The sequence below is a fragment of the Rhinolophus hipposideros genome, assembly GCF_964194185.1.
Source record: "Rhinolophus hipposideros genome assembly, chromosome: 3".
Classification (NCBI taxonomy): domain Eukaryota; kingdom Metazoa; phylum Chordata; class Mammalia; order Chiroptera; family Rhinolophidae; genus Rhinolophus; species Rhinolophus hipposideros.
In genome coordinates this window covers 15,845,567-15,857,746 of record NC_138049.1, presented here as the reverse complement: position 1 = coordinate 15,857,746, position 12,180 = coordinate 15,845,567, and the positions used below count along the sequence as shown (strand labels likewise).

The 12,180-nt window shown below is 40.3% G+C and overlaps 1 protein-coding gene across 1 annotated transcript in view; it reads left to right on the top strand.

Annotated features, from left to right (window-relative positions):
- Window positions 1-12,180, top strand: part of UST (uronyl 2-sulfotransferase) — a 263,471-nt gene that overhangs the window by 108,154 nt on the left and 143,137 nt on the right. The window contains exon 2 of the mRNA XM_081036357.1: window positions 3,775-3,818. Within this exon, the coding sequence (XP_080892483.1) occupies window positions 3,775-3,818 (44 nt within the window). The remainder of the gene's footprint in view (window positions 1-3,774; window positions 3,819-12,180) is intronic.

The following is a 12,180-nucleotide window of genomic DNA, read 5'->3' as shown; positions in this document are numbered from 1 at the left end:
AGTGGGGTGAGATTTAGAATGTATTGTAATTTAGCTGGTTGCAAAGTCTGAGATCACTTGCCTTCTAGTCAGGGCATCTTTAAGACCATTAAACAACGAGCAATTTGTTGGTGGTGGTTTTGATGTATGTGTATAGCTCTATACATTTTAACCCATGTTCAGAGCCGTGTAACCACTACCACCATTAGGATATGGACCAGCCATATAGAGTTCAAAGGGCTGGAGTGTTGCTTCGAATCAGTCCTGCCTCCTCCACCTACCCGAGCAGCCGGGACAAGCTTGACTTCTGTAAGAGGTTTAGCTCAATGCCAGCGTGAGCTAACAATTTTTTGGCAGTTTGGAGACGGGCCCTTCTGAAAGTTTGACTGATGGTAGGAGTAGAAACATGTGGAGAGTATGCCTTTCCTTTATTTCTAGATTGATAAGGTACTATAATCCTTGATCCCCAAAGGAAGGATAGAAACTCTAAAAGGAGGCTGGAGTCGGAGCCCTAAAGCTGTGGGTTTCTTACTGGAAAGAAATGAATTGAAGTGCCTCTGTCAGCCTCCCAAAAGAAGAGGTCCTGCCTCGCAGGGTGCTGGGACCTGGGATGGGAGCCTGGAGGATCCAGAAGTGGATGTTAGCAGTGGAGGTGGGTGGCAGGTGAGCACATGTCCTCTATCCCAGTTCCAGACTCTCCATCAGCCTTCCTCCCTCTTTTCTTCCCAGATTTACATCTTGAGCTCCAAGCTCAAAGGCCCTAGGGCTTGGGTCTGATCTTCCTTCCCCAAAACTTGAAACCTCAGTAGAATCCTCTATAAGACAGAGCAGCAGGAAGTTTCTTTGATGTTCAGGGAAGCTCTTGGGATAACAGCGTTCATCCTTTGATCTCCACAGCCGAAAAGTTACCAACTTCAGGTTTGAAAATTCTGAGAGATTTGTTTACTTTTCACTAGGAAAGCATTAGATCCTAGGATGAAAAGCTCTACCCAAATACCACATAATAATACAGTTATACACTAGGAGAATAAAAACTTGCTGTCTCCAACTAAAGAAATTCAGGTAGCTTTGTTTTTCCCTTTCTGTACCTCTCTTATAAGCACAGGGCATTTACAGCCTTTGTGTTCTAAGAAACTGCAGGAACATGACTGTGGATGGGAGCTCAGGGACCTGCTGGTGGGGATAACAATGGGGTCCGTGGTACAAGTGCCAACACTGGTCAGCCCTGTTCCTTTGTGCCCAAAGAAGTGATGTCTCCTATAAGAGAGGGAGACAGGGAGGGAGGGAGAGAAAGGAAGGAAGGACATTTGAGCTGAGCCTGAGTGAAGAGGGTGGGGAAAAGCTTTTACTGGCAGAGGAAAGAACTAGTTCAAAAGGTCCCTGGCTGACAAGAGGTTGGTGTGTTCTCGAGCAGAAAGAAGGCTGTTGTGGCTGATGGTGGGTGTGGTAGAAAGCAGGGCCTGGGTCATGTAGGGTTATAGACCATGGTAGGCAGTTGACTATTTTGTTCTTAGAGAAATAGATTTTAAGCAGAGAACTAATATGGATTGATTAGGTTAACGATCCCTCTGATTGCTATAGGGGTAGTGGAGAAAATTAGCGATCAATGAAGAGAGACATGAGGGCTCTCTTGGATGGCCCAGAGGGGATGGTGACAAGTGGTCAGATTTGAGTAATAGTTGAAGGCTGAGTCGATGGGACTTGCGACTGGGTTGGTACGGAGAGGGTAAGGGAGAGAGATCAATCAAGAATGACTCATGGGCTGTGGAGCCTGTGGGGGAAGGGATGGTGTCATATAACCTAATAGTACAATAGGGGAGGCAGCAATTTGGGGGGTGGAATCAGAGCAAATAAAGAGTTCTGTTTGGCTTGTCCACATGTGAGATGTCTGTAGACGTCCAAGAGGTGCTAGGAATCCATGGGTACTCCATCTGGAATTTGAGGTAGCAGTCAGGCATTTCAATTTTTTTAAGCAACTTTAGTTCTTATGGAAATGGTTAGTATCTTAGAAACATTGAGTTGTTCAAGCACTCTTTGATGCCTGAAATCGACACCTGGAGAACATGCCAGTGTGTGTTGGGATTTCTCACACCCTTCCTGAGGAAGGCATGTTCACAGGATGAACAGATAGGAACTGTCTGCTGCTGCACCCACTGCATTATGGAGCAATAGTTCTGGATATTTCTCTAGACGTAGGCAACCGCTCTTCTGAATTCTTTTATGAACCTCCCCTTTATTAAGACATAGATCTCACTTCCTAGTTATGTATGCACCAAGTGGAGTGCAGCAATATCATTAAGATCTAACAAATTATTCATCATGTTCACATGTCCAAGGTTGCTGAGAATTTAACACTATCACAAGCATGCCAATTCATGTTTGAGTGTCATGTACATGAAAATCAGACCTCGTTGTCCGTTTACCATGTCCAACTAGCCAGTTAGAGAGAACGGTCCTTGCTGACATTAAGTGGCTGGTAAATTAGAAACCTACCAAGAAAAGGAGGTGGAGAATGCCTTGGTATGAAAAAAGCCTATAAGCCGAACCCACTTATTTGTTATGCTTGGACAGGTTCCCCACTGGACCTGTCCCTGGATTAAGCTCTCCTTCCCCTTTTAATTCGTTTCTTAAGTCACTTTTGCTTTTTTCTGAAAAATCACCTCTCATCTACTCCAATGAGGACATTACCTAATTCCTTCAGCTACTGTTCTAAGTCTCCTTGTGTTTCCTTTATTTTCCATAATTTGTTCTATGAGAAAATCTGGTCATCTTCACATGTCATGAAGGTGATTTCCCCTGGACTGACAAGCGTCACCCCCCTTAGAGAAAAGCCTCCGATTATACTGACCATATCTTTGGCTCCCCCACATGATCAAACGTGTTGCCAGGTGGTTGGGTTGGCGGTGCCCAGGTTGCCAGAGACGGCAACACCCTGGTAGGCTTTTCAGACAAGCAGATGCCCAAGCACCCCCCGGAAAAGAAAAACAGTCTTCAATCCTCTTCGCATTTTAATAGCTGTGTGACCATGCACAAACTACTGGATTTCCTCAGGCTTCTCGCCTCCATGAGTGCAGATGATTATAACCCACTTCTGATATTTGAACTAAATGAATGCATACCTGTAAGGCATTTAGCAGAGTACCTGCTACATAAACGGAACGCAAAAATGTGTAGTTGCTTCCCTAACCCCTATGAGTCTTTAGTCATCAGGAAACAATAACCATGCACTCTGAAAACATAAGCTATTATGGTAAAGACAAATTGAGTTTCGGAAGCAAGCTAGATGGAGGGAAATGAACAATTACTGCAAAGCGGAGAGGTGGTGTGGTGCTTTTCAAAGTGTGGATACAGGACCCACAGCATCAGCATGACCTGGGAGCTTGTTGGAAATGCAGATTCTCAGAGCTACTGAATCAGGAGCTCTGGGAGCAGGCTGGGCAATCTGTGTTCTAGCAAACCCTCCAGATAATTCTTATGCACACTGGAGTTTGAGAACCACTGGTCTAAAGTAAAGGCAACAGCTATGGGGTGAGGAATAATGGTGTGTGTTCTGTGTGTGTGTGTGTGTGTGTGTGTGTACACACCCATGTATTAGAATATTTGTAACTGCTGAAACTATTAACCAAGCATGGTAATATCAGCAAAATCCCTCCAAACTGGAGATTCATTACCCATTTTTCTTTGGTACAGTTGTGTGAATAGAAATAGATCTAGAATGCTTATTTTGAATGACTAATTTGTTTGGGGTTTTAAAATGTTGATTCATTAACTTTTTTATTCTTTTTTCCCCCCTAGGAAATTCCACTTATTTGGATGACCATGGACCACTTCCTAGTAAGGTAAGCTCTTCGCTTGTGATATAAATCCCCCCCGCCGCCCTTTTTTTTTTTCTCAGTACCTACATCATCCAGCAACTCCAACCAGATCCCTCCCGGCCCTAAATTGTTCACAAGAAAATGGTAGGTGGCAGATGTCAAGTTAATCTTTGATTTACCCTATGTCTTAGAGCCTTGGGGCTAGACTCACCTGTGCCCTCCTCTTCCTGACCTGCCCTCGTCGGGACACTCCACCCAAGGCTGAACTCCTTAGAACCAGATTTCTCTGCCAATGTCTTCTCAAGGCTGCCCTGGCCTGGCCTGTGTGCCCACTTTTGGTTTTCCTAGAAGCAGTTTTGGTCTGACTTTTAAAGGTGAGAACAGTCCAGTGGAGTATTAGTATAGTTCCCCACCACTATCTACTTTCTTCAGTTCAATGAAAACCAAATGTCAATCTACCAAAAAATGAGAAAAAGAGGAAAAAGACAGCCTTTGACTCCTTAAGGTGAGGCCTGCAAAGCACAGTTGTAAGTACACAGTGAGAGGAAAATTAACCATTAACCTAAGAGGCTGCTAACTTACCCTAGAGTCGGCTTTTGAGTTTAGCATTTGAGGAACTCCATCCCATTTAAGACCATAAGCTTGGGAATCAGGTATTCCTGGGTTCATCACTGGCTCTGCCACTTTCAGTGTATGACATTAGACAAATTACTTAATATTTCTAGCTTTAGTGTTTTAATGTGCAAAGTGGGATTAAAAATACTACCCACTGGTAGTTATAGTACAGGACATCTAAAAGGACTGAATGAACTGATATATGACAAGCACTCAGCGTCTGGCATGCTATAAGCATTAAATAAATGGTGGTAATGTTAACTAGTCTGGAATAACATTGAGATCATTTATGAATGGTGCAGTAGTACTTACCACAATCGTGAATGACTCGACCACTTGGTCCGCTGCGTATTGAGTGCCTGTGATGCTGCAGGCACTGTAATATAAATATGAGACAAAACAAGGACAACAACAAAATATCCCTTCCCCTGGAGGGAAAAGAATATAGAGGACTTGACACCATCTGAAGATAAGCACGTCTAGCTCATCTCAGTATCCTCACATCCTTATAATAGCACATTGTGACTATTCATTCCATTTCATTGATTTGGACCATGTAATCCAGAACTGGAATCTGAATTAGGTCTCCTGGCTCTCATCCCAGGTTCTTTCCACTAGGCCAGTATTCTCAAACTTTAGCTTGCACCAGGGTTTGCTGGAGGCTTATTAAACACAGATTGCAGGGCTCAGACGCCTGATTTTCTGACTCCATAGGTCTGGGATAGGGCCTGAGAATTTGCATTTCCAGTGGTGCTGGTGCTGCCATTCTGGGGAGCATGTTTGAAAACCATGGCTCTAAAGGTGGTGAATATAGAGAAAACCATTTCCCTGGACATTTTCTATGTTGTTGCTTTTTTACTGCTAATAGCCTAGAGAGAATGGCATGGCTTAGTATACAAAAGTAATTTATTAATATTATATCTCCTATCATAAGTTTTCTTGTAGTGAAAACATATTTCCTTTGGTCAATAATCTGCCTAGGAGGGAAAGTAAGTGGGGGTGGGGAGAAAGAATGGTGCAGATGGCCTGCTAAGTTCCTTCCCCACTAACTGTTCTTTTATCCCAAGTGGGGCTGAGGGAACCATCCATACCCACCCCACTCTACAGGGAAGAGGGGTGAGGTGGCTCTGTGTGTGGGACCCTCAGTGGCATGTTGGGTTCCAGGTTTGATAAATGGGGTTGTACGAATCAACCCCAATCAGAAGCTCCACGCCCACTTTGTATAAACTTTCCTTCAATCCTTGGTGAATGGCCTAGGCCACTCGTTTAGTCTGTCTGGGGGCGTTGCTCTTGCCGGCGTGGCCATCTTGCCTGCCTCTCTAATATCCTGGGTGCTGGGATTCTGTGTTTGTTGGGCTTTCTGCCTGTATCCCTGTAGGTCTTTCTCTGAGTGCATCCTCCCACCCCTGAAGTCTGGTCTTTACCCTTCCTTCCTCTTCCACCCTCAACTATGGCTTCCTGTGATACACAGGGATCAGGTCATATCAGATCATTTTAGACCACTTTCAGAGTAAATCCAGTTTTATAAACTCTGTTCCAAGTTTGAAAATTGTGAAAATAATCTCTTTAAACCAACAGAAGTTTATGTAACACAGGTTCTTTCACTATAGCTGTATTTTCATTATCTAGGAGTGGAGTAGTAAAAACACTCTTGACGTTAGTAATAGCCAAAATAATAAGAAGAATGTAAAAATGGGTAAAAATAATATTGGCATGTTAACATCTTTTCATCTATGTTTATTACTTCTAGTAGGGTGGAAATGAATCCCGAAATAATGAGGTCAGTCTTCCAGATAAAGGTCCCTTGAGTGTCCCCTGAGGTGGGGCCTTGGTTACTTAGGTCTACGGACCACTGACGTGTCTAGGGACATGGCACAGAGGGTAAGGACCCACACATGTATGGTCTCCGGAGTGAATCCCCTGCCTGGCAGGGGAAAGCAAGGCTGAGTCCAGACCCACAGTTTTCATCTTTGTTTAGCACTCAGAAATAACTTTTTGATGCCAAGACTGAAAGACCTGTGATCTAGATAGAATAAGAGTTTTTAAACTCTGAAAATGTATCTAGGTTTTACAGGCAAGTTCTCATTCTATTAAAAGTTCAGTTCCACAAGTTTCACATTCCACAAGTAATAGCCATTTGGGGAAAGGGGTGTGTGCCACATAGCACATACGGGGAGGGCCCAGGTCTTCATTCTCTCTGGTATTTTCATAAGAAAGAACCAAACGCCTCTGATTTTCACTTGTTTTTAAAATCCACTTTAACCTCATGGCTCACCTCAGGTTTTGAGTGAAGTCATTATTTAAAAACAGATGTTAATATTTCCTTTTGTCGATGACTTTTTACTAGCACTTTGTGTGTACACAGAATGTAGTGTTTAAGGTTAGAGCCCTACTAGAAATGGACATGTAGACCTCTGCTGAATGAAACAGAAAGATATTCTTGAGTACAGAAACAGGCATAAAAGAGCAAGCAGAGTGTGAGCACACTTCTTACAAAATGTGTATGTATGTACAGACAAAAGCCTAGAAGAATAATCGTGTTTTCTCCAGATGAAGAGATTTCAGATTTTTACCCTATTTTGTTTGCTTTTCTGTATAATTTGAATTCATCAAAGTAATGCCTGCTCAGTCTAAAAGTCAGAAAAAAGAGGAGGGAGTCCTGGTGGAAGAGAAGATTGATGTTGGCCTGAAAAGCTTTACTTTTTTAATCTTTCATTCTGTTCCCCCTCCCCCACGTCCACACTTTAGTTTCCCTATCATTATATTGGAGCAGGCTGAACCTTTTTAACTCATTATATCTTAAGCTGACTAAGCTGTTATCCAGGAAAATTAATTACCTAGGACAAAGGTAGGGATACTTCTGAAGCATCATTTGTTGTTCTGTGGACCCCCCAAAGCAGCCTCACCACTGAAGGTTGATGTCTTGCCCTTCTGGGTTCACTTCACCAAGAACATGAGCAGCAGGCATTGACAATGACCAAGTCTGGTGGTACCCAAGGATACAGTTACCATTTCACATGTATTGTGCTCCCATTCTGATGAGAGTTGGTCTGAGCAACTCAAGGAAAATGAAATCACTCTCCATGACCATCTATTGTTTTCTATGTGCCAAGCACTCTGCCAAGTGTTTTGCATGCAAGTTTAGTCCTTAGAAAACTCTATAAAAAGAGGAAGTAGTTTTTTAATCCTTATTTTACAGATGAGAGAATTGGAACTTAGAGAAGCTGAAACCCTTGCCAAAGGTCATGCACTAAGCATTGGGCTTGAGAGTCCGGCCCAGGGCTGTGTAGCTCCAGTCCATGCTTTAACCATCTAAAAATTATTAATTTAAGTCAAATATAATAATTTTGTACCTTATTTCTGGAGTTTACGCTTTAATATAAGTTTTCTGGGACCTTGGCTACTACAATAAACAAGTTTTAACCCTCACTATACCAGGAAAAAAAAAATCATCACCATTTACCATCTGGGTTCAAATGTACTCTTTTATTTTTATTTTTTTTACTATCTAGTGAATTGTTTTTATTTCTATCTCATCTTTTTCCGTCCAGTCACCTTTGTATACATACATACCTTCATTATTTGCCCACCAACAGACTGTATATAAAGCAAATTTTGGCATAAAAACCTCAAAAAAGGTGAAAAAGTACTGTCCCCCATTCATTTAGTAAAATGGGGTGGTCCAGGTTCTTGCTGCAAAATGTTGTCTGATGAATCCCTTCCTCTTGATGACTAACTACATGAAAATATGATATTTTCTTTTTGTTCTCGGAAATATATTGTTCACTCATTGACTCTTGAGTTTCAGGAGATTAGTCTAGGATATCATCATCTGAAAGACTCATGGTCTGAGATTTCACTCTTATGATCAATTTTATCATCATCATTAGTTTTGAGTGCTATTGTCCACCTATTAACATTCATCTCCGATTCCTCTAATGCCTGTGAAACCTCTCCCTTCATCATTTTTTCTCCCTTTGTCATTAGAGGCAGGAATGAAAAATTCTTAATTCTTCATTCTATTCAATGGAAGTTAAAAGCAAACTACAAAAATGGTGCTTCCAGTCTTCTTTTATATCTTTCAGAAAGATGATGCAATACTTGGGCAATGCAATAAGAAATATGAAGAGAGATTCAACAGTAACTATTGGTTTCCCTAAAGAATCATCCTTCTAGGTCTACACTGTTCAATACAGTAGCCATTAGGCTCATGTAGCTATTTAAATTTAAATTAATTAAAAAAAATTAAAAATTTAGTTTCTCATTTGCACTAGCCATGTATTAAATTCTCTGTAGTCACATGTAGCTAGTGATGCTGTATTTATTGGACAACACAGAATAGGACATTTCATTCATCATTGAACAGCAGTGTAGTTCCAAGCCATTCCATCATTCTTCCAGTTTTCTGTTACTTTAGTCTTTTTAAAAGTATATTTGGGAATAATTGATGCATAAGTGGTAGGTAATTATTCTAGGATAATGAAATAGCAAAGTATTTCAAGATATAAAAAAAATTATTAAAATCCCATAATGGATCTTAAGTTTTTTAAAGAGGCAAGTGGACCCTATTACATAGTAATTATATTATATATATAATTATTATAATCATATAATTGCAATTATATGGACCTCACCTATTACACAGTAATTACAAAGTAAAATGAGTTTCATTCTCTGCATTTAAAGAGAGAATATTTTCTTTGGAACATCTCTATGAAGAATAAAATCAAGAAATATTAATCCATACAAATAGAACTGCTCAAAAAATAACGCTGAAACTGAAATATGTCCAATGGATCCTAATGGTATATACAGTGTTAAGATATATTACTGATGTCTACATTAGTATACAAAAGTATTTTACTATAAAAGATAATACTTATATATTATTTTTGTATATAAAGTAATGTGCTAAGTAGTATTAGTATTCAAATTTTATTTTAAACTGGGTTCATTATAAGAGGGTTTACAACTTATTACACTGAGCAGGCCATCTCCAAATGAATAAGCGGCAATATTAATTGAGCTAACATGTATAATACCTAATGGTGTCTGGGAGTGAACAATTGCTCAGTAAATGTTAATCCTTCTTAAGGACTTTGGGTAGACAATGAAGATATGAACTTCCTTGAGGAGCTTAGAAAAAAGAGAGGAAAGAAAATGATAGCCTAGGAAATGGAGGCCATGTCAGCGTAACTGAATAGTAGGAAAGGAGGGACAAGTCACAAATTCGGTCTGAATGGTATTATGGATCGCATTGTGTCCCCCCAGAAGATATGTGGAAGTCCTAACCACCAGAATCGGTGAACGCAGTCTTATTTGGAAATAGGCTCTTTACAGATGTAGTAAAGTTAATATGAGGTCCTGCTGGAATAGGATGGACGCTATATCCAGTATGACTGATGTCCTTATTAAAAGAGGGAAGTTTGGACACAGAGACAGAGATACACAGGTACGATGTCATGTGACAATTGGGTTCTAGGCTTACTCTAAATTTTCCCAAATTGAGTTACCAGAATCTGTCAAAGGCTGTATAAAGGAAATACCTATAGTACTAAGGACCCACTGCTGGGTGCTTAAATGTGCCTGGCATCATGCTAAGTGCTTTCCATTTGTTGGATTTAAGCCTCACAACTCTAAGAGGGGAATATTACTAACCTCTTTTAGAAATAGAAAATTGAAGCTCAAAGAGGCAGAGATTAGAGTTATGCTGTCAAAAGCCAAGGAACACCAAACATTGCTGGCAACCACTAGACTCTAGGAGAGAGGCATGGAGCAAATTCTCCCTCTGAGCCTCCAAGAGGAAAATAACCCAACGGACACCTTGATTTCAGATTTCTGGCCTCCTGAACTCACAAAATACATTTCTATTGTTTTAAGCTACCCAGTTTGTGATACTTGGTTATGGCAGACCTACAAAGTAATTCAAATGAGTTGAGTTTAGTATCTTTGATTACCAGGATAACATTGAGTGTTATGCCCTGTTAGGCAGTACCTGGTTTGATTTAACCATTAAGTTTGATTTAACCATTAAATATTGAAACCATCCTTAGAAGTCTACGATTAGGCCAATTTAAGTATGTTTTCTTATTTTTCTCAACATTGAATGCTACTTAAAATTTCCCCCAATATTCCTTCTTCACTTTTCTTTGTAGTTCTTTTTTTCCTCATAATTTCGTGTCTTTAGCTGCTTTGTTATCCCCAATATTCTCTCCAATTTCCTATAGTTTAAATTCATTTCTACTGTTCAAATTGTGTTTTTTAATATACAAAAATTATATTATACTACATTATGTTTTTCTCCGAAAAGGACCTCAGCGACAATTCATTTAAGAGAAAGATACTTAAAGGAAACTTCCTGTTTTCACAGGACCAGAGGCTGTGAGAGCAACACAGAAAAAGAGTAAAGAAGTCTGTTGCTCTTTAAAAAATATGTCCCCATTTCTATAGACTTTTCAGCCTGCCTTTTAACTCCACTACCAATGAGTACCTAAGAAAGACTGCATTTTCCCCTTTCAAAAGCTCCTTTAGACTTGTGATACATTAGCTGATAGGAGATGTTTCAATGTTCTCTAGTAAAGAAATCGTGGTTTACATTCCTTGCTTGGAGCCTAAAGAGAGAAACCCACATATCAAGTAATCATAGTAGGTGAGTGACTTCCGGAAGCTACTGGGAGTACAGTTACTCTCAGGTGTCTTGGCCAAGCATCAGTCAACTTGGAAAGGATTTCTGGATCCCAAATTCCCCTTTTCCCTGAGGGCAGGATTGCTGGGGGGTTAGTGTGCACATACTGTCTCCTTTGGTCAGAATCACTTTTTACTTGAAAGAAAGAGCAGAGCTGAGATTCAAGAGGAAAATTAATTTCTTGCTTCTGTCCCCCCAAACCTGAAAGCCTATTTTTCAGGATATACACATGGCCATTCACCTTGTTTTCCTCTTGTCTCTGAGGACCTGCAAGAAGCAAATAAATCTCTGGCACAGAATTGGGTTGTGTACTGGGCCTGCCTTGTCTGGCAGTTTCCATCGCGACAACAATTCCTGAAGCCATTGCTGCTGATAAGAGGGCCCCCTGGTTTTACAGCTCCCTTTCATCCTGCTGTAAATAACTTCGGATGTGTCTTTAGACCCACACTATCTTATTTTCTTTGGGGGAAAAAAACTAACATTCCTCAAGAAATTTTTATCTTCTTATTTTTATCTAAGGTAGAAACAATGAAGTTTCTTTATAGCCTTTTGTTTTTAACTATGAAGTATTCCAAATACACAAAAATTAGTGCGATAAAGGAAACATACACGCGATACACACGATGTGCCCATGCTTTAGATTTAAAACATTTTATTGTAACTCTCCAGATTTTGCATTTTGACTTTTCTATTTGTTCTTGGTGGGTAGGAGGTTGAAGAGCATGGATCTTGAAATCAGATCTTAGTTCAAATCCTAGTTATTTGACCAGTTACCTTAGACCGAGCACTTTACCTATGAGCTTCAGTTTTCTTTTTCTTAAAGAGGTCAGTAATATTCCCCTCTTAGAGTTGTGAGGCTTAAATGCAACAAATGGAAAGCACTTAGCATGATGCCAGGCACATGTAAACACCCAGCAGTGGGTCCTTAGTAATATAGGTATTTCCTTTATACAGCCTTTGACAGATTCTGGTTTGGGAAAAATGAGAGTAAGTCTTGCTCCCAATCCCCCAACCCCATTTTCTTTGGCTTTTTAAAAGTAATTAATGACATGTCAGTTGGCCTGTCAGATACCATCTTCAAATTTA